This window comes from Chionomys nivalis, chromosome 12 (genome assembly GCF_950005125.1).
Source record: "Chionomys nivalis chromosome 12, mChiNiv1.1, whole genome shotgun sequence".
NCBI lineage: Eukaryota > Metazoa > Chordata > Mammalia > Rodentia > Cricetidae > Chionomys > Chionomys nivalis.
In genome coordinates, this window is record NC_080097.1 from 898,587 (window position 1) to 921,591 (window position 23,005).

At 35.8% G+C, this 23,005-nt stretch overlaps 2 protein-coding genes across 8 annotated transcripts in view; one reads left to right on the plus strand and one right to left on the minus strand.

The window, feature by feature from the left end:
• LOC130884855 (fibroblast growth factor 14) overlaps positions 1-23,005 on the plus strand; it is a 989,760-nt gene that overhangs the window by 565,211 nt on the left and 401,544 nt on the right. The window lies entirely within an intron of this gene.
• Itgbl1 (integrin subunit beta like 1) overlaps positions 1-23,005 on the minus strand; it is a 199,413-nt gene that overhangs the window by 62,258 nt on the left and 114,150 nt on the right. The window contains exon 7 of the mRNA XM_057786122.1: positions 19,203-19,349. Coding sequence (XP_057642105.1) covers positions 19,203-19,349 — 147 coding nt within the window. The remainder of the gene's footprint in view (positions 1-19,202; positions 19,350-23,005) is intronic.

A 23,005-nucleotide genomic window follows, 5' to 3' on the forward strand; every position in this document is an offset into this window, starting at 1 on the left:
CAGGCAATAATACAATGAACATTTATAAATTTACAGTATTACCCTGTATCTATGTATGGGCCAATCACAAAAGTATAGCTTAATTTACCTGCCTTTCTTAAAATAACCTCAAAATATATTGTTACATCACTACGCCAGTCTATCACATGGATAGGGAATCTGAGTTCCTTATACTTGCTTAGCAAATACTTTATAGATTGAACCATCTCATTATCTTTGTGAAATTCAACTCCCATGAATATCTACAGGATATCAGTTGATGTTTTAAGTAGAAAGAAGTGTGCACTAAGGAACTTAGTATTGATGAAAATAGAAATAAATGGTTGGATTTAGATAGAGAGACAGACAGATAATTGTCATGATTAGCTGTTGAGAGATGTTCATGATACCAACATCATGAAGTTGATAAGTATTAAATGAGGCTTTGCAAACCCTTAGCACAGTACAGAGCACAAAAGAAATATTCATTAAATATTAAGTACTATTACTTGTTAAATCTTAAACCTTATAGAAAAAATCATTACGCAAGAAAAAAAATAATCATATTACTTCTTATAATGTGTATGAAGAAAGATGAACTCAATAAACAATAAACATCTAGTAAACACTTAGGAATTGTGCAAACAAAGGGAATATAAGAAACAGAAAACATAAGCTTTGCCTGTTCATTTGCATGCCACAGTTATCAACAAATGAAAACATTCCCTCCTGTTTCTCTTTGTTCTATTGCTTTGCTTGCACCTAGTCTCAGCCCTTGACCTGAGGACACACATCTGCACTGAAGTCTATGCTGCCTCTTTCTTATTTTTATCTGATCCAGGATTTGGGGATAAGCTGCCTAACCTTCTTGCTTCCTCATTTCAGTTATCCCCTTCAAGACTTAATTTGTCATTGCTGACACACTCATTCCTTTTGGCTAGGATAAAGATCCACATTTCCCAAGAGAAGTCCAGAGAGTTTTAAACCAGCTTTCTTTTTGGAATTATCTTTATTTCAATGCATGAAACCCGGAAGCCTCTTGTTGCCAAGATCTTATGAAGAGATGGACAAGAGCATTTTAAAAGTAGGAAGGAAGATGTTCAAATGTGGGAACTCATTTCAATGAGTAGGCAAAGCTCACTTCAGGCTTAGTGAATATCCTGGCTGAATCAGTTTCCTTATCCTTTTTTAAGTAAGAAAAGAAAATCTTTGGCCATTCTTTAGCTCTGCATTTTTAAACTAAAAGTTTAGCTTTTATGGATTGTAATCTAAGACTCAAATTCATGGCCTTATCTTGGTGGGATATCTGCAAGGAATTCAGCTAAGAAGGAACATTCTGTATAACCAACAAAACAGATAGGCTGAAGTCCAGGACTAAATACTTCTGGGCTTTAAGAACTGATTTTGGAACTGATAATGTGATGATTATCTCCATTCCTGCACATGTTCATGGTGTGGAAGGAAGCCTGGGCTGTAGACACTCACTTGGACAAGTTATCAGAGATTTTGCTGTCAAAATATCAGCCCCATGTTTGATGATAACATTGCCATTGCATTAGGATGTGAGGTGTGCACAGCTACAGATGTGCCTCAGCTGGGACAGAGACAAAGACAGTCTGATACCTATCACCTGTCCCATGCTGACAGAAGCTTGGCTCCCTGTTCTGTTGGGAGATCAGTGACAGTTAAGATGGAGAAAGTCACTCTTCTATGCTTTGAGTACAGCCCTAGGAATAGTTCAGCATTTAAAAAGACAAAGTCACTGTTGCCATTGAGCTGATATCAACAAATCTCATATTCCTTATGAGGAAGACCCCAAAAACAAGTCAAAAATATTTTCAAAAGCAGGAATATTTTACGAAGCTGCTTGTGATCACTGTCTCTTTCCACCACACTATTTCAACTTCTGCTTTATTGTACTTCTCTTCAGCCAGGGTAGTTTTGGAATAAAGGAACATGAAATTGAGGGCATATTTCTGAAATTAGTAGATTTGTCTAATTTTCTTAGTTTTTTAGGACATCGGGATGACATTGGGAATATTTGCATAGCTCTTTAAGTTATGAGAAAGTTAGACTATACACCAAATCAAATATCATTTGCACTGTAAGATGTCTAGCACACATTTGGAGAGTTGATAGGAAACAAATTTTGAAGCATATAGAGTCATTGAAACAAATGCATAAAACCTGTGACCTCTCAGGTAGTGTTTGCTTTAAAAACTAATCACTATTGATTGGCTTTTTGTTGGTATTTACCTTAACTTTGCATGTGATTTTGAATGTATTTTATTTTATTTAGGGCCTGAATTGTAGGCCCTAAAACATATGTATGAGCCTTCTTATCTTGCCTGTGAAGTACACATCTCATTATTGTAATCAAATATCTAACAGTAGAAAATTACAGGAGGGCCAAGTTATTTAGACTCATAGTTTCAGACTCTCATTGTAGAGAAAGCTTGGTAGGGTTTCTTAGCAGCTGAAGCATTCAGTGGATGTTCCCTACATATTAGTGGATCAGGAAAAGAGGTTTAAATAGACATGTGGTTGGGCTATCATATTTAAAATCATATCCAGTGGGAGTGGAGGATGTCTCTGAGTCTTTTGCCTTTTCCTTCTAGTGGGTTGCCTCATCCAGCCTGGATATGATGGTTTGTGCCTAGTCTTATTGTAACTTGTTAGGCCATGTTTGCTGGATATCCCTGGGAGGCCTATTCTTTTTTCCTTAGGGAAATGGAAGAGGAGTGGATCTGAGGAAGAAGGGAGGAGAGGGAAGGGAATGGGAGGAGAAGGGGGAGGGAAAAATGTAACGTATAAGATGTATAAAAGTGGAAAAAATGATCATGCCAGGCGGTGGTGGCACACACCTTTAATCCCAGTATTTAGGAGGCAGAGGCAGGCGGATTTCTTGTAGACCAGCCTGGTCTACAAGAGCTAGTTCCAGACAGGATTGAAAGCCACAGAGAAACCCGGTTCTATACCAAACAGCATCACCATTCTGAAACTGGTGTTCAAGCACAGGAGCCTGTAGAGGAAATTCCACATTCATTCAACCCATAACACATAGTTGAGGGAAAAAGTGCACTCAGCTATGTGCAACACAGACTTACAGAAACAAGAAAAACTCAGACAGTGCTGAAATCCTGTGATTAAGTTCATGGGCAATTTAACTAAAATAATGGCTCTGATGTTAATAATAATGCATATTGTGCTTGGTCAAAATATCTTACTATGAGGCCATTAAAAACAAAGTATTATGATTATGTTACAACATCCAATAAGTGAAAGCGTAAGACATAAAGTAGTGTCTAAAAACTAGTTTCTATTATTTTAAAATAATTCAAGGAGAAAAGATGAAATTTATACCTCAGTTAATCTCTATATGTATCCCTGAATGTTTAACGTTAATAGTAAAAGGAATCATCTTTTCAACATCATTCTTTTCAACATTGTTGTAAAATAATTTTTTAAAACATACTATTTTTATTAAGAAAGAATTCTGTTTATAGTCTGGTGATTTTATCAAAGATGGATTACAATGGTCACTGTATTTGTTTCTGGCTAGTATCACAAGTTACTATAGTCTTTGTGACAAAGCAATACAAATGAATTGACTTCAGCTCTCTAAATTGGAAGATTAAACTGGCCTCAGCGGTACACCATCAGGATCTAGGCAGGGCTGCATCTGCTATGGAGGGCAAGCATGAATCTGGCTGATTTTATTTTATCAATTAATTGTGCAGTGAGTGTGGTTCCATAGCCCTCTGCATGTGCAGAACTCAGAGGAGGCTTGCTAGGATATTCCTCTATTACAGCTTGCCTTACTCCTTCAAGACAGGGTTTCTCACTGAATCTGGAACAAGACTACCTGCCAGCAAACCCCAACTATCCTCCTTTCCTCCCACCCCTGCATCTCTTCATATGGGGGCAAGGATTAAAATTAAGAGTCTCATGTTTCTGCAGCAAGCATTCTTACACACAAAGCCATTTCTCTTGACTTTGATTTCTTGAAATTTAAAGTTCATTGACATTTCTGCCTTTTTCAGTTCTTCTTCTTCAAAGTCAGCAAGAGAAGGTTAAGATCTTTTCATGTTCTCACTATGACTCACCTTCTCTCCTTTTCCACATAAATAAACCCTTGTGATTATATTGGACCCATTTGGTAAACCAGTATAATGCCTTGAAGGCCATCACAATTGTTCCTATTCATATAACTCAAGATATTACAAATATAGAGAGTGGACACAGGCATTTTTGGAAGGCTATTATTCTGTCTACCATGGTCATTAAGGACTGAATGTTGATTAATTAATTGGTTAAAATTCTCATCTGTTTAAATCTGATAGCAAGGTCCAAATCATCCTCCTTACACCAAATGAAGGTGGGTACTAAATGTGATCAAAGATTCTCAAGAACAGTATAATTCCAGCGTACTTCTCACATATGAAAACCTTTTTTCCCCCAGAGGAGTTCTTTGAAATTACATAATCTTACATCTAACTGTTCTGACATAATTGTCAGCAGCAGTTTATGACTTCACTATTCCTAAGTCTAGACACAATTTATCGATGGAAAATTGGTTATTTGATACAAGTTTTTCAAATCAGTGTTTTCTACTAATTCATTTTAGTTTTTGTTTTCCTTTTTAGAGATTCCAGGGAAGAACCTCTTATCTATCTTGGAAAACATGACCTGAAGATTTACTAAATTCCACCTACCCCTTAGAGAAATAACCATACATAGCAGACCAGAGTAAAATCAAACTTCTGACAGAGTAGAAGCACAGGTGCTAGGTTTGAGTGCTTGAGTGTGAGCGATATGTATATATGCACAATGGAAAGGACTTGAGAGAATGATTGGAAGTTATTTATATCCCTCTCCATCCATGTGCTTGATGAAAAACACAAATCATTCTTTTGTTTATGGTTACCTCAAGTGGAATTCCTGCCACTTTCATTCTGAATTAAAATAGATACTGTGTGTGTGCTGAGCACTGTAACTAATGACAATTAAAAATACAACCAAAAGGGTAGTTCCTTTAGATCATAATGAAATAACAGTTCTTTAGATGTTCAAAACTGAACTTCTTATTAGAATAATGTACCATCAAAGCTTCAGCATTTTGTTACCTTTAGTGATAACCTCCTGGATACTTTCTATATCTATCAGGCACAAAATATCATTTCCCTTGCTGTAACCAGTTTATAGCATAGAAACCAAACCTTTGGCTTCAACTTGAAAGTAAAAGCAGTATATGCAAAGAAGTAAAATAATAACCACCCAAAATATATATCCAAGGTAATTGCAAAGAGTTCTTCTTGACTTTGAAGGTAGCCAATGGATTAATTAATAGCACAATAAGCTGCTGCTGCAGGTTCATGACTGACGAGTCCATCTGCACTACCATTTCAGGAGGTAAAATTAAATTTTATTTAATTTAATTATGAATCTCCTAGTCCCAAGATTTTTGGAACATTCACCATCAAAAGATAAAACACTAATAATGTGGCTTAGTTTTTACTGGAAATGAATTTACAAACTAGGTAATTCTATAGTTATATACATATATCAAAATAGCAATTTTATTATTAAATAAGTTTATTTTTAACAAAATATTTTAGCATACAAATTAAATCTAAATCTCTTTTTCTTATCAGGTTATGGTAATATGAATATCCAGAACTTAAACTTTTTTTTTTTTTTTTTTTTTTTTTTTTTTTTTTGGTTTTTTGAGACAGGGTTTCTCTGTGGTTTTGGAGCCTGTCCTGGAACTAGCTCTTGTAGACCAGGCTGGTCTCAAACTCACAGAGATCCGCCTGCCTCTGCCTCCCAAGTGTTGGGATTAAAGGCGTGCGCCAGCAGCGCCCGGCCAGAACTTAAACTTTTATTATTGAGAAACATAACCCTTTTCATAGGTAGCACAAACACCCAATGTCATAGAGAACAGTGAGCTTCCTTCTCCAAGAACAGAGCAGAAAATGCATTTTTTTTCTTCTGCTTGAACTTTTATGTTATTTCCAATTATCTGAATAAAAGAAAAACCTTAGTGACAAAGTATCAGGACATGAAATTGAAGGATCTTGGACTTACTCAATGTTTTCAATCTAACATCAAATATTGTGCAGACATTTTTAAAAGACAAGATTAATATATATATATATATGCTAGATTTTACAAGGTATTTCTAAAATTTCTTGTATCTGCATAATTTACTATTTAATCCATAAAGTATATAAGAATAGTTAGAACTTAACCTATCTCAAAATATGTTCATTCATAGTTTGATGTGATAGCATTAGAAAAGCATTTCTATATTCAGGTTGTGTTCTCAAAATCGTTGTTACTTTTGATTGACATTATAGGCTCATTTCAAATCAGTAAAAAGAAATCATGGGCTCTTCATAAAAATACTGAAAAGTAAATACAATATATTTGTTCCATGTTTAGGGGAATTTTATTCCTGATGCACATTATCTAATGTTTTATGATTTCCAAGTTAAGATTTTTTGATATAGGATGTAAAAATTTCTTCTTGTAATACAAACTATTGGGGTCAAGGAATCATTTCATAAATCAGTAGATAGAACAATATCAACGAAGGTTTAAGTCATGTATGAAGGTATGAGCAATTAAAGATAATGGAAGGGTAATTTCTTGAAACATTCACCTTTAACATGGATATCTAGATGTTTGATAATCACCCTTGAGGTTTGTTTAAAAATGAAGAATCCTACTCTCTCCTAAACTTTTGTTGAGTATTTAATGTGAAATGCCTCCCATAGAATCATGTGTTGGAACACTTGGTCAGTATTAGGTGGTGCTATTTGAGAAGGCTGTAAAAACTGTCAAAGGTTAGAGCTTGGCTAGATGAAGCATGTCACCAGGGGTGGCTTTTGAGGATTTATATACCACCTACTTCTTGCTCTCTCTCTACTTCTAGGCTGGTCATACAATAGTATACCCCAAATTCATGTCCCTGCCACCATGTCTCCCCTGTCATAATGGGCTGTATTGTGCCGGAACTGTAAATAAAAATACACCTTTCCCCATTATAGGTTGTTGAATATATTTCCCATATGATGTATGGCCACTCAATACAAATCCCAGTCATTTGAACACTGTCTTTGAAGGTGTATATAGTTAAGGACTTGGAGATGAATAAGTCTTGATTTAATGTGGCTTAAATCCTATGATGGTGTCTTTATAATCAAAAAAAAAAGGTATTGAAACCATGGTTTGTTACAAAATAGGCATGGAAAACAACCTGGTAACAAGAAAAGTCAAAGTTGGAGTAATTTTGCCATTCATCAAGGAACACTAGGAACCAACTAAAGCTAGAGGGAAAAAAAGAGAGAAAGAAAAAAAAAAACAAAGGCAGGGATTTTCCTTCTACTCTATGAAAGGAGTGAGGTCTCTTAATTTCAGATTCACATTCTCTAGAATTATGAGAAAACAAATTTTGTTACTACTATCAAATTTGTTTCTAATAATTTTAGCATCCATAAGACTCATTGTAGGTTAGCTGGGGTATACTAGAATCAGCCCACTACAACTTAGAGGGAAGAGAGAGTGCCTTGGAGATAGGCAAATCCAGGAGACCATGACCATGAAGATGGTTTCTGGGAAGGCATCTAAGGACAAGTAGGGTTCCGCTAGGACATTTTCTTCCTTGCATTGGTCCCAGGTAGTCTTTGAATAATATGCACTGATATCACTGCTAGCCCTAAGTAAGTTAATTGCTCCCATAAGCATGGAGATCATTTTGCAGTAGTGTCTCATGGTGTCTACAAAAAACACATTAAAAAAATAATAGCTAAGAAGCTGACATACCCTGAAGCAAGCAGCTAACAAAATATGCAGCGGGTGGGCAGGGACATCCCCAGGAGAATTGTTGTGGTCAACGGGTCACATTTTTGATTAAATAATGGAGAACATACTCAAAGTAGGCTTTACTCAGAATTATCCACAAAATCTTAGTTTTATTAACAAGGAGAAATTATGTCCCTCTTAGCAACTTGAGAAAATACTTAGAGAAGAAGAATAGTACAGAAACAGACATCAGCTTCTGAGTGTATACAGGAACAAACAAAGCCTTACCAATCAACATGACCATGCCTGTTTCACAGGAGAAATGATTAAACACATTCCTCTACATACTTCTTCAGTTCTAAAATTACCACCGGAAAAAATCCAAAGTGTTTTAGGAAAAAAAAAAAAAACAACAAAATCTATCAGCCCAATTATCCAACCTCTGTATTGAGCAAAATATCATCACCCTGTTTGCTTGTTGTCAGGATTAGAATTTTCCTGGCTGTTCACTGTTCAAAGTTCTCTCTGTGTTGTTGAGTCTGTTTCTGCCCCCTCTCTCCTTCCCTCCCTTTCTCTCTCTTTCTTTCTCCCACTCCTGACTCATTTTTCCTACAAATTCAATGAAGCATGAGAAAAAGCCACCCCCTACAAGATTTTGAAACCTATGCGATATTTAATTGATCTAATAAACCCCACCAACTCAATAGGAAGCAGGACAAACAATTCAGCATCGTCCCTGTGCAGTTATCTACAGTAGCCCAGGGAACATTAAAAGCCCTCAATGTCAAGGAAGCACAGACAGACCTAGCAAAACAGCTGGGACTTGGCCCTGGTCTCCTAACAGCACTCCCTAAAGACAGAATACTCAAATCCTTTATGAATTTTTTTCAGACAAAGTCCAAAACATTTAGAAATGTTCTAGCAAGTTTTCATCTCTTGAGTCCGAAATTTTTGCAAAATATGTTTTGTTTTATCCTCTGACTTTCTCCCCTTAATTACCCTATGGCTCCCTTCAGATAGGACCCGCAGAGAGGTTCCCTGGTAATACTTTCTAGAGCAATTCCCTATTTCTACTATGTCCACTCTGCTGTGTGATCTAAATTTCCTTCCATTACTTGCTTGCTTTCTATTTGAATGTCCATGCACAATGCACACAAGGTCTATGACATCAATTACTATACATATTTTTCTTTACTCAGTACCTAGTACAACACTAATAGACATATGATGGCAGAACGATGAATGAGTGAACAAATGAACATTGATCTTCTTTCTTCTGTTGAATTCTATGTCCTTGAGATCATGAGTATTCCATGTACTTGCACCCTTGTAATTCTTTACAACTGCAGTGCCGATTTGAAGTTTGCAAAGAAATTTCATAGGCATTATTTTAACTGTAGTCGTAACAACATCTGAGAGGAAAGGAAACACCAGTTCACAGAATAATCTTGTGAAAGACAGCAAAATTGAGGCTTCCCCAAAAAGTCAAAAATTAAAAACAAAGTTGTCTATGGTCACACATGCAGTAGGTGGTAAAGGATATGTGCTCTTAGAGGGAACCATAGTACCTAAAATCCTTCTCCCTTATTCCTGCCTCCTTTGAAGTAAACACCATTAGGATTGCAAGCCAGGTCGCTAGGTTATACAATAGTTATGATCCAGTTTTTTTTTTTAACAACTGGAAATTGAGACCTGTAGACAATGTTTTGAGGGATTCCCAGTGAGAACCTGGAGTCACTACCACTAGGGAGGAGACTAGGTGACTGACAGCATGCACTGTATCACACCCTATACATATATATAATCCTTCCAAAGTCTTATTTGCTAGTTTGACCTTGAGCAATCCCTCGGGACTTCTCTAGTTAGGTAATAAAATTATCTGGAAGAAAGTTTCTGGACAGAAACACAAGTTAGGTCACTTGAATTTGTGGCTGTCTCTTCGATAATTACAATAAACTGTACTCAAGAGTATAAATTCTTAGATTCTGTCCTCTCATCACAATGGAAATGTGCACTCACATTAACCACACAGTTTTCCTGTAGCATATCCAGAGCCTGCAGCCTGAGAAGTTTTCCAAGGTACTAGTACAGACTACATTTTTTTGTGTGTGTGTTTCACATCCCCCTGTCTTTTGAATAATTATCATGCAATACAGACTTTTAAGTAGAAAACTTGGCAAAGGTGTTAATATGCTTGTCAAAGACTGTAAGGAACCATAGAATATTTGCTGTTTCGTCTCTGGGACTATCCAAGCTTTACAAGTTTGGCTGATGCATTATGACAGACCATTTGCTATTATTTACCAAAACCCACATGGCATGAATATTTTGAACAGTAAAGAGGCTAAAATTATTTAGAATCTTAGATAGAAAGTCAAAGACTTCTGCCATCTTCCTTCCTCAAAATAAAAGGCACCACATAAGAAATAAATATTTTTGGAAAAGCAAAGTCTCATCTATCTTAATTGTTATATTTCAAATGAAAAGGTGTCACACAAAAGAATGCATTACTCTCAACCCAAAACAAATACTTGGTAAGAAGCAGAGACTAGAAGCACACGTGGCTCAGACACAGGATCCCAAGGCAGAGACATGGAGGATGAGGAGGTGGTTGTGAGTTATAAGTCCCTCTAGATATTTATGGAAATTTAGGCTTAGATCTGACTTTGAAGGTAAACAAGAAGTAGCAAGCAGAGGGTCAAGAGGAACAAACACAAAATCTAGGGGTCCAAAGGCCAAAACACAGAGCCAAGTTCAAACACTACATAGGGATGTGAAGGGAAGGAAAGCCAACATATGGGCCAACGTAAGCTATTCAAGTTATTTTAGCTTATGGCCTGATAGGGTTTGCATTTCTCTCATGGAAGATCCAGATTAAATTACAGTCAGCTCAATATTATACCAGTGTCCCATTATCTTACACAAATATTGTATTACTCTCAAATATGGAGATACAACTCACAAAATACTAATATGACTTCTAATAAAAAGTTCTCTCTCTCTCTGCCTCTCTCTCTCTGAGTGTGTGTGTGTGTGTGTGTGTGTGTATGTGTGTTGGGGGTGTATGTGTGTGTTAAACTATTGAGTAAACTTATGGCTTTGTATGTTCTAGGCAAGTATTCTCCACTAAGTCATATACCAAGTTCTTTTGTTAAAAAATTATTTCTAATTTACATATATTTTAAAATCAGTCTCTTATCATGTTTCTCAGTAAGGACTTTAAGTTACTCTATCTTCAGATGGGTCTTGAACTTGGGATTCTGTATCAGTCTGCCAAGGAGCTCTATGATTAATAGACCTGCACCATCAGACCTAGATAACAGTTGTCCTATTAATAAACTGCTTATATAACTGACTTTCAAGAAAATAATTTTGTTTGTGTTTTTAAATTTATTCTGTCAACAGAAAGACAGATATAATTTAAGATGTAAGAAAAAGAAAATGGAATAAAATACCTGTATTCTTTGTGGATGGGTTTGTACAATGATAATCTAAGTAATCTTTGGCATTTTAGCATCAGTGTAATGGATGGAAATCTTGGTGTTTCTATGACATTAGACCAAAATCAAAATGGATGTTTTTCTTACTAGCAAGACCCTAAGAGAATTACCAGACCCCTAGACTGTATATCTGTTCTAATAGACTCCATGTTTGTTACTTCTGCTCCATATTCAAGTTTAGTTCCAAACCTGGACGTACATAGTAAACCAGAGGTACTGACAGCACCTCCACATACACCACACACACAGGAGGGGGGATAGAGGCGGGGCACTATGCGGAGAAAGCTTTGCTTTCCTTGCCTCCAATCTGTCAGAGAGAACAGACAGAACATATTCTACCTTTTATCTGATCAAATGGATGTTGGATTTCTGCTTTTTTTGTTTGTTTGTTTGCTAGTTGGTTGGTTTCACATGTCTTTATTTTGTGTTTGAGTTGGAGGAAGTGCTTATGTACAGAGATCAGAGGACAACCTGCTGGAGTAGAAGCTTTTTACACTACGAGCTATTGGCAGCTGATGAGTGCCTGGGTTGGAAGTGTTAGTTTTCTTCAAGTATGCAGCCCCTGAGAGGCTATCCATGCTCCCCAAGGTGGTCCCAGATCATTTAAAAAGAAAGAGAGGCAGCACATAATATCTGGAGGAAAAATAAAGAGGAAATAAGAGAAGGTAGGATGGGGGGGGGTGACCAAAACATGTGATATGCGTGTATGGCTATTAAAATGTTTAAAGACTATAATTTCATTCAATGCATTCTATTTATCATTTACCATTTGTCCTTTATCACAAAAGCTTAACACAGGGCACTGTAAGTTTGTCCTAAACAAGTCTAAATAGAAATTATTCCAGAACTTATAAATTATATGTTTTCTGTGCCAACTACTCAAGATTAACATTATAGCAGTGATTCTCAATCTTTGTAATGCTGTGGCCCTTTAATACAGTTCCTCACGTTGTGCTGATCTCAGTGATAAAATTATTTTTTTCACTACTCCTTAACTTGATTTTGCTACAGTTATGAATTGCTGTGTAAATATCCTTTATAGAGGAAAATCTTAGTGACCCCTGTGACATGGTTGTTCCTTCCACAGAAGGGTCATGACCTGCCACATTGTAACATAAAGATAACAGTCATATATAAACAAGACAATGACTCTTTTCAATAAAACTAGCTGTACAAAACAGAATATGAAGCACTAGACCTCAATGCCTTACTTCTGGTATAGCACAGAAATAAAAGACCAGGTGATCAATAAATGCTAGATTGGTTCAATAGGGTAAGCAGCAAAACTGTGAACGTATGATTCATGTGTTGTCTGTGCTATAGAATGCATGGTCTATTAATTTTCTGAAATCATTTTGCAAACCCAACACAATGACTGGGCTATTAATTTTTAATAAGATCGTGGATAGTCAAGGAAGGGAATCATAGGGTCCTAACCAGCTGGCTGACCTATAACTTAGAAAAAGAGATGGCGCACTCTGCCTCATAGACTTTCTATTAAAGAGAATATCTACTGAGGTTGGGATGTCCTCAAGGCCATGACTGATAATCACATGAGATTTTTACCCACTGAAAATAACTACTTTCTCATTTATACTGAATAAAATATGAAAAACAACTGCCAGAGAATTACAATCCAGCCCCCACTTTGATTTTAGTATTTTCACAGAAATAAATATGTAAATATAGTAATAGAGTGGTTGTAGTTGTCACACATATCATTTTAATTTTGCTTAAAGAAATTAGAACTGAATTACTGTCCAATTTTCTATTTTCATTTCAAAAAAGTTTTGACAATATTTGCTGCAATATTTCCTGGAAATTTTTCTTAGCCAAAGAATTTCTACAGGTTTTCAATTTGCCATATAAAAAAGTGTTTGAAATGTAATAAAAATCTATTTATTTGGATAAATGCCTATCTTTGATATAAAATATTCTGTTGCCATATATAAAACATTTAAACAAGAATAGTGACTAGAACACTTACAAAAAATTGTTCACACTGTCTTACTTGGTGGTGGTCTAATTTTAGGAGCTATGGATTAAGAAAATCTCCGGCAACTAAAACATTTAGGTTTGATATTTATCTACTAAAGTATTTGTGATGGTCGATCTTTATTGTTCAGTTGACTCCTAGAATTACCTTGGAGATTGGCGAGCCACACTGATGGACATGTTTGTGAGTGTGTTTCCAGGAAAGCTAATAGGGGAGGCAAGTCCCAAATATCACCATTTTGTCAACTGAGGTCCAAATAAAAGGGAGAAAGACGAAACCTATCTTAACTACAGCATTCTCTTTCCCTACTTCCTGGCCCACCATGCAGTGAACTGCTTGACTCTTCCACAGCATCTCTCTAAAATAAACTCCTCCTCCCTTAAATTCTTCCTAATCAACATTCTTGTCATAGAAATGAGACCTAATTCAGTGTTTCATAGTATATTTAAAACCAATGAAAATATGCTTCCTAATATCTTTTTTCCTCTCTGTTGTTTAATATTAAAATAGGGAAAAGACAGATAAAAGACACATAATAAAGAATATAAATAATTATCAGCTGGGAAAAGGGGTCATTGAATAAATACTTTGTACTATATTTAATGTGGATCCTTTCTAATCATTTTAGCACTTCACATTAGTACATATATTATGCCTTCATCTTAATAAATAATGATTTATCATGTGACTGAGAGATTCAGTAACAGACTTATCAGACTTTCCAAGTGGACTGACAGTTCTGAGCTCCTATTCCTTTGTCCATCTTCTTGAGATTATACAACATCCAAAAAGAGAAATTCAAGTACTTTACAAAAACATAGGAAGGAGACTGAAAACACCTTCTATAGTTCTTGTTAGGTTTTAAAGTTTTTCTTTTCTAAAGTATCTTTAATAATGCTACAATAAATAACAATTTTATTTCCAAAGACTCATAAAATATAGGACACATGCATATCTTAAAGCTTGCTAATGAGTTCTTCTGGGTACAAAGAAAGAAGTAATAAATAAGTCCATCTCTGCCTGGATACCACCAAATATATCACTGCATGGTAACAGAGAGTATAAAACACAAAATAATCTCCTGAGTTCAGTGTCCTCAGCATTGCAGAGAAGCTTCACAGGTGGTTCAAAATTGATTTATTTATTATCGTTATTGTGTTTGTTATGGCAGAATCCAGGTTTTGCTTTCTGGCCATAATCACCACTTCCTTTTCATTTTCTGTCTACTGATAAACGCTGCAAGTGTTAAGTACAGAACCATTTCTCCTGGTAAAGAAGAACTAAGAAGTTTGTTTATAAGAACTGTTTCTTCCTCATCCTGGACTACAGTTCATAGAGACTAGATTTGAAAAGGCACAGCTTAGAGTATTTTGTCATTCCAGTGTCTGTGAGTACTTGCTTGTATTGCACGTCAATCGTCCATGAAACTCAAATAGAGTAAACTTGAACCTATCTGCTTTCTTTAAGTGTTCTTACAGGAACACATACAACTGCTTGTCACTCAGTAAACTGTACTGCTGTTAACTTACAGCATTTCTGCTAATTAAGCCACAGAGTAAATATGATCAAAGTCACTACATGTGGTATGGTGCTTAACTAAAAATGTTTGGAGAACTTCTATTATTGTAACATTGCAACTCTCTGTTCCAAATGAATAATACATCTCTAACCATGGATTTCAAAAGGAATGATTCAATGGTCCCAAAACAACACAGCATACAAATCACATAGGAAAACAAAAACAACATCAAAAAACAAAAACAAAAACAAAAAAAAACAAAAAAACAAATTCCAGGTGGTGGTGGCACATGCACTTAATCCCAGCATTTGGGAAGCAGAGGCAGTTGGATCTCTGAGTTTGAGACCAGCCTGGTCTCCAGGATAGCCAGAGCTATAAAGGGACCCTGTCTCAAAAATAAAAACAACTACAAAGTACCATACTTCATGAATGCAACTCTGATAAACGAAGCAAGGAAATTTGAAGCTGTGGTTTGCTGGTAAAAGAGATAAATTATTACTTCAGTTGAAAAATCTACAGATGGTGAGAATGTGGCATGTTATTACTCTTTGAAAGTGTGTTCCCAGGGTAGGTAAAACTTGATTAATTCATTAATTAAAGCATACTAATTGATAAAAATGAGGATACCACTTCCATTTTCTAGATGACAGGATATTACATAAAATAAGTAGTTTCAATGTGTCAATTTTCTTAGATTTTTCACCATTTCACATAGATGTTTATGAATGTTTAAGGAACTAAGATAGACAAAATTTTAAGAATTCTAATGAAAGAGAATCAAAGTACAAGGAAGCCAAGCAGAAAGAACTTGGGACTGAGAAACAAGGACAATGTGCTGATATTCAAAGACAGCAAACATTGCAGACACTCTGAATAATTGCTGTGGGAGCTCCTTTTGCTCCTTCAGCCAATAGCCTTGAAGATACCAGCTCCACGTGGTTGGCCTCAATTAATCTCAACAGTCCTAGAAAATGGACCTCAGCTGCTTTGGAAGTGTTATTTGAGAGAAGAGGCAAAATTTTTGTTCTGAAGTCCAGAGCATTGTGTTAAGAGGTTATATGACACCTACTGGCTTAGAAATTACTATATAGATTCACACCATTCATCAAACAGAAAAGTTATATTTCTTCCTATTTCATTATGTTTTAGATAATTACAATGAAAATGCATTCATTAGTTTTAGCACTTTGTTTTAGCTCACATAATTAACAGTTGATGGAATAGCATAAATATTTCATTTCTAAGATATATACATGATTATTTTTATTTAGATATTGCTATTGATAACACATAGAGTTAAAAACCTTAAGCATTTGAATATCCATGTATTTAAGTGCATGTGAAATTTTTGTTTTGATTATTTATTTATATTGGCCTAGTGGTACTTTCTAAAGTTTAGTTGGGGAAAACTACATCAGCTAGAAGTTTGGATACAATAATAAACATGCCCTAAATATCAGTTACTTAAACAACCTGAGTTTCCATCCATGTTACACACCATGGGAGGATTACCAGAGCTGACTACTAACCACCCTCGCTCTGAGACTCAAGCTGAGGGACCAGTACCTTCTCCAGCACATCTTAGGGGAGAGACAAACTAGAAATGCCTTTCACTGATTAAACATGGGAGGAACAAGTATTAATTTTGCTCTTAGTTTTTTAATAAAGTCAGAATCACACACAAGAAGATCACAATGAAGATAAAAATGAATTTTTAACTAGAGAAGAATTTAAAACTAATGTATAGCCTATCTCAAACTGCTTTTAATTTTTAGCCGGGCAGTGGGCACTTGGGAGGCAGAAGCAGATGGATCTCTGTGAGTTCGAGGCCAGCCTGGTCTACAAGAGCTAGTTCCAGGACAGGAACCAAAAGCTATGTAGAAAGCCTGTCTCAACAATTAAAAAAAACAAAAACAAAAACAAAAAAACCCTGCTTTTAATTTTTTATAGAGAACATAGATAAAAATAAAAGAAAAGTGACTCCCCATTACTACTGAGATGCAGAAAACAAGACCAATAAGCTTGTAGACACATCAGCTACAGGGAATTATATCTACTTGATATCTAGAGGCAATGGAAATCAAGAAATTGCAGACTGCATAAGAATGAAGATCTTGTGATACTTTCTGTCTTTAGACAGATTGGCTTCGCTTACTCATCATCATCAAAAGCAAGAAATACAATTTGATTTCCAGTGGGACATATCTCCCCCTGTGGACCGTTCTCCCCAGTTGATGGGCCAACGGGGCCCTCAAGCTTGAGAACCAATGGTGCTTGTAATTGCTTTCTACACTCTTGTAATCACAGCTGTGATGGGTATTCATTCAAAACCACAAAACTTACCCTTTAAAAGCTTTCATATCAGATGTTTGCTTCAGAGATCCCAGTTGCCATGGCGTGGCTCATAGATGTAGCCCGACAGGAAAGTGCATGGACCACAGATTCAAGTTCTGGATATGTTTTTGCTTTTTAGTTTTCATTCTCAAACACCCATGGGGAACAGTTCACCCACCAATACCTCCGTTACTCTTGAAGTAGTGATGTATATTACTTATTCATACAGTGCTTCTAGAAACTAAATGAATTTATAGTGTAGTCAGGTTATACATATGTATTTAACATCATTTTGATACAATATATTTTAGCTATATTCTGTTCCTCCAAAACTGTAGCTAAGCAGTGACCCTTAAGAAAGATGGGAGTCAATATGTATTTAAAACTAAGGCTACTTGTTTGTTAAAGATTAGCATATAATTCCACAATAACTTTCTTGTGTTTTTTCTGTGTATTAAAGTCTAGACAAATAAAAAGCACATGCATATATTTAAAGTAATTTTATGGAATAAAAAAATAATTTGGGAGATTTTCTTATTTTCCCATTATATAATTGGTCATTTTAATATCAAATATGGATATATTAATAATTTTCCAGATTTTTATTTGCTCATGTTCTATTTATTTCTACTAGTAAAAGATTATTTGATATTTTATGGCCTAACACAATGTACACTCTTTACTTAAAAAATTCTTTAAATTCTCAACATACATACAGGTCCCTGTCCTTTGTTTGAGATCTGACAACAATCTCAAAATTCATCTTAATTTTCTAGAGCAAAAACAATTAGAAAATAGTTATCAGTAATAAAATCTATTTTGATACAAAGTTATTTTTATTCTTCTCAAGATTTTCTCTTTGGAATAATTTCCATTATTATAGTTGAGTGATAAAAATATTGACATTTAAAAATATACAAACAGGAACACTACATGGATTAGCCTCCCACACTCAATCCTATCTCAGAGAAAAATGATGAAACTTTCATGAGAGAAGATGGTGAGGTCATGCCAGCACCAGGCTGCTGACTGAAAATGTGGGTGACAGTTGTCTGAGGGATTGTACAGTTTCAACCCTTGGAACTCCAATAGCCTGACAAGGTTTTTCATCTCAACCTGAAAATATTTTAAATTGGATGGGGTCGAGTCTCCTGTATGGGTTATTGCTAAAAGACGGGGATATTCAGAAGTATCTCTGAGATTAAAATCTTCCTACCCATGCCCCACTAAACCATGCATAGAATGTGTATAATTAGCATTCACAACTTTATAATTCTGTGATTATATAAAATACCAGGGCTTTAAATACCAAAAGCGAAACATCATTTTATCTGAATTATATCTTAATAAAAAAGCACTTTAATGAACAACATAACAAGAAAATCACATTCTTTCATCTAAAATTCAAATCCCTAATTCCTACCCTAGACAATTTCTCGTAGCCTCTACGAACCAGTTCTCTAAGAGCATGTGTCAGATTGACTTTGTTATACTCAAGGAAGAAATGAGTTCATAGCTCTTATTTTGATGTATTAAAAAAACTGTTCTTCCAGATGAATTATTTTCCTTATCCTGAATTTTTTCCTAATCTGAGAGCAAAACCACACCCAAGGCTAACTGTCTTCTAAAGGAGCAGCTTATTCATGCATGTTTATACAATGTTTTTCCAAGTGAACAATACCCAACAAATAATGGTATTGGATTTCATAAATGTCACTGAGCAATTAGAAGCTCAAGTTCAGAAAGTTTTAAGCAAACATCTCAACTGTGTTTTTGTTGTTTTTAATGTATTGGACTGAATGAAGCTAAACTGGAATTGAGAAGATTGTGTGTGTGTATGTGTGTGCATGTGTACTTGCATGAAGGGAAGAGACAGAAAGAGAAAGACCAATCGTCTTTGTCCAGAAATTTTACTGATCTGAATGGAGTTTACCAGTTTTGAAAAAGCAACAATATTTCTTCTTTCAGTGATCTCAGTCGCCTTCTTCATAAGATACATGAGGATGGCATTCATTTGCCACACATTATTAGGAATAAATGACAAGACATGACAATTGGCTTCACTCACCCCTCCCAGAACAAGGCAGGTCAGAGCCACTCTGGCACCTCCTGGCACTCTCCTCAGCTGACAATGGGCAGGATTTTGGGTGCTCACAATTCTTCCCATACCAGCCTTTTCTACAGTCACATCGTCCACAGTTACACTGCCCGTGACCTTCATAGTAAAGGGGAGGGAAAGAGCACATAAAGATTATATAATCAGAGATAGTTTACAGCTTTTATTCTACTAGTGATTTTTAGAAGTCAGGATCTTAATTTCCACACCACCAACCATTAAGGCAAAGGAACATTTTTCTCAAATATTTAAACAACTGATGTACATTAGCAGATTGAAAAGAACAAAGAAAAGCAACAAGTATGAATAAAACAAATGGTTTAATAACGTTTTAAATTTGAGTCCATTAAATTCTAGATAAATGTTATTATATTGGTCTCTGGAAAGGAAGTGTAGTATTTGATAGATTTGCCATTTAATTAAGGTGACGGAGAGCTATAGGAAATAGAAAACAAACACTTTTGAAGTAGGAGGATTTTTTTTTCTAATGAATCTTTCATCTGATCTATATCTACTTAAAAGAAATAAGGAGCCACAAACTGACAATGAAGCTATGAAATCTAAAATTAGGGATAAGTTGAGATCTCCACTTTTGAGCTTTATTAAGCTATAATATACATATAAAGTGGAAGTGACTGAAGGACCAATGGAAATGGAACAAATAATGTAACTATAGTGTAATTTTTTAATTTATGAAAATGTACATATTGAAAGTACATAGGAGTGATGCTGTTCTCATTGTGATACACAATGATACATACTAATTGCGAAATGGTTACCACAAACAAACTAATGGCCATATCTCTCACCCCACACAGGTGTCTAAAATATGTTTGATCTATCTTCCCCACAAATCTAAAGTACTCAAAACATAGTAATTATATTTGCCATGCTAAATGTTATGACTTCTGGACTTATTCATCTGTAACTTTGAACATTTATATGCTTTTATCACTAACTCCCACTCTTCACTGCTTTACTACCCTTCTACTCTGTTTTTAAGAAAAATATTTGAGGGCTGGAAAGAAGTCTCAGCGGTTAAGAGCACTTACTACTCTTCCAGAGGACCCAGGTTAGGGATTCAGCAAAGGCATGGTAGTTCACACCTATCTGAAATTCCAGTTTCAGGGTATTTAATGCTCTTTTCTGACTTCCGTGGAAAACAGCAATGCAAATAATACACATACATGCATGCAGTCAAAACACTCACACAAAAGATGACAATTGTGTAAATCCAATAAAAAATAATATAACAAATTTAGATTTTGTACAATTATGTTATATGATTTCTCTATTTTAGTAGCATAATGTCTTCATGGTTCAACCATGTTATTGCAAATGATATTCATGGAGAACACATTCCACCATATACATCTATATCTACATATACATATAACCTTCATCCATTCATCTAGCCACAGCCACTTGTTTCTAAACCTTGGCTATTATGAAAAACAGCACAAAGCAGGTAATAAAGCTTCTGCTTCAAGATAATGATTCTATTTCTTTTGGGAATGCACTCAGAAATCTTTTTCTTTCATTTTCTGCCTCCAAACTCGCATATACCTGTCTCTACTCTCCTTCAAATTCACAACCTTCTTTTCCTTACAAATTATAAAATCCATATTGCAAAGGTTTTTTGTTGGCTTTTGTTGTTGTTAATGCTGTTATTGTAGTAGTAATTGTTTTACCATATACTGTGCTGGTTCAATGATAATTATATGGGTCAGAGTGAAATGGTATAATAGTGATCATCAAATGTACATATTTTAAGTAATAAGTTGAATTCAGTGAATATTTCTTGAGTCCCTGTTACAAGATAATCTATTCAGCAAGGTGCTTCATCACTAATCTCTATAATGGAAAATATGTATTATTGGCAAATACTTATGATGTGTGAGCATGGCTATTTGGATCTTCCAATATGAGAATTTTACATATAATTTTTTGTGCTTTTTAAAGGCTAAATTTCATACATCATTTAATTCTGTGGCATTTTTGCAGTTTATCACAGCTTAAGAAATTTTAGTTATTAACTAATTAGTTTTAGTTATTAGTTTTAACTCTGAATACTACTAAGCCTAGGGTCACCTATGAAAGAACTCTGAAATGAAGGGTTCTCTAAACAGATTGGCTCATAGTCAAGTCTGTGAGGTACTGTCTTGATTTTTAATTGATATAGGAGGTCACACCCTACTGTACCCTTGGCAAAGTAGTCCTTAGCCAAATAAGAAATACAGCTAAATGTGGGTCTGTGAGAGTGCTAGCAAGAAACCTTCCTCTATGATTTTTATTCCAAGTTCCTGTTTGAATTACTGCCATGATTCCCCTCAATGGTGGACTGTGACCTGGAAGTGTAAACCAAACAAATCCTTCCTACCCTTGAGTTTCTTTGGTCAGAACATTTGTCAGAGAAACCTAATGAAACTAGAACACCATTCTTTTTCTCTGCCCTCCTGAAAATAAGGACAATCAGAAATGTATGTATAAATAATTATATTTTAAACAAAAAGCTTTAAAATTTAAAGTACAATTCATTCTGTTATTTTACATGAGCAAGTGGTTTTAAAATACTTGGGCACAAGCAAGAGATTCAGTTCAGGGACTGTTAGATATGTAAGGACACAGTACAGGACATACTGCCACTGTAGACTAGTTGACAATCTTAGCAATAAACTCAAAGGACTCGTCAGATTGAAGGAGGAAAAGTTTTAAAACTGTAAATATCTATTTCCCATAGCCAGGAGGATAACTATATGTTTTTCCTTGGGTTTGCCCTCTTGTTTAGCTTCTTTAGGACCACAAATTATAGACTCAGTGGCCCCCTATCCATGGTTAGAAACCAATTATGAGTGAGTACATCCCATGATCTTCTTTTTGGGTCTAGGTTACCTCACTCAGGATAGTATTTTCTTTTTCTTTTTTTTTTTTTGTTTTTTTTTTTTTTTTGTTTTTCGAGACAGGGTTTCTCTGTGGCTTTGGAGCCTGTCCTGGAACTAGCTCTTGTAGACCAGGCTGGTCTCGAACTCACAGAGATCCGCCTGTCTCTGCCTCCCGAGTGCTGGGATTAAAGGCGTGCGCCACCACCGCCCGGCTAGTATTTTCTATTTCCATCCATTTGCATGCAAAATTCGAGAAGTCATTGTTTTTTTACCGCAGAGTAGTACTCTAATGTGTATATATTCCACACTTTCTGAAATAGACAAGATTGCCGGGCAAAAAATTGGAATCTTGGGGGTAGGGTGGGATGGGGGTAAGGGGAGATGGAGAGAGAAAAGTGTGAAGGAGAGGATGAGGGGAACTCGGGGAAACGGGATGATTGGGGATATAGGAAGGTTGGATAGGGGAGCAGGGAAACTCATATCTTAGTTAAGGGAGCCACCTAAGGGTTGGCAAGAGACTTGAACTTGGAGTGGCTACCAGATGCCCAGGGCAATGTCCCCAGTTAGTTCCTTGGGGCACCTGAGGATAGGGAACCTGAAATGAACCTATTCTATAGCCATACTGATGAATATCTTGCATATCACCATAGAACCTTCATCTAGCGATGGATGGAGATAGATACAGAGACCCACACTGGAGCACCGGACTGAGCTCCCAAGGTCCTAATGAGGAGCGGAAGGAGGGAGAACATGAACAACGAAGTCAGGACCACGAGGGGTGCACCCACCCACTGAGACAGTGGGGCCGATCTATTGGGAGCTCACCAAGGCCAGCTGGACTGTGACTGAAAAAGCATGGGATAAAACCGGACT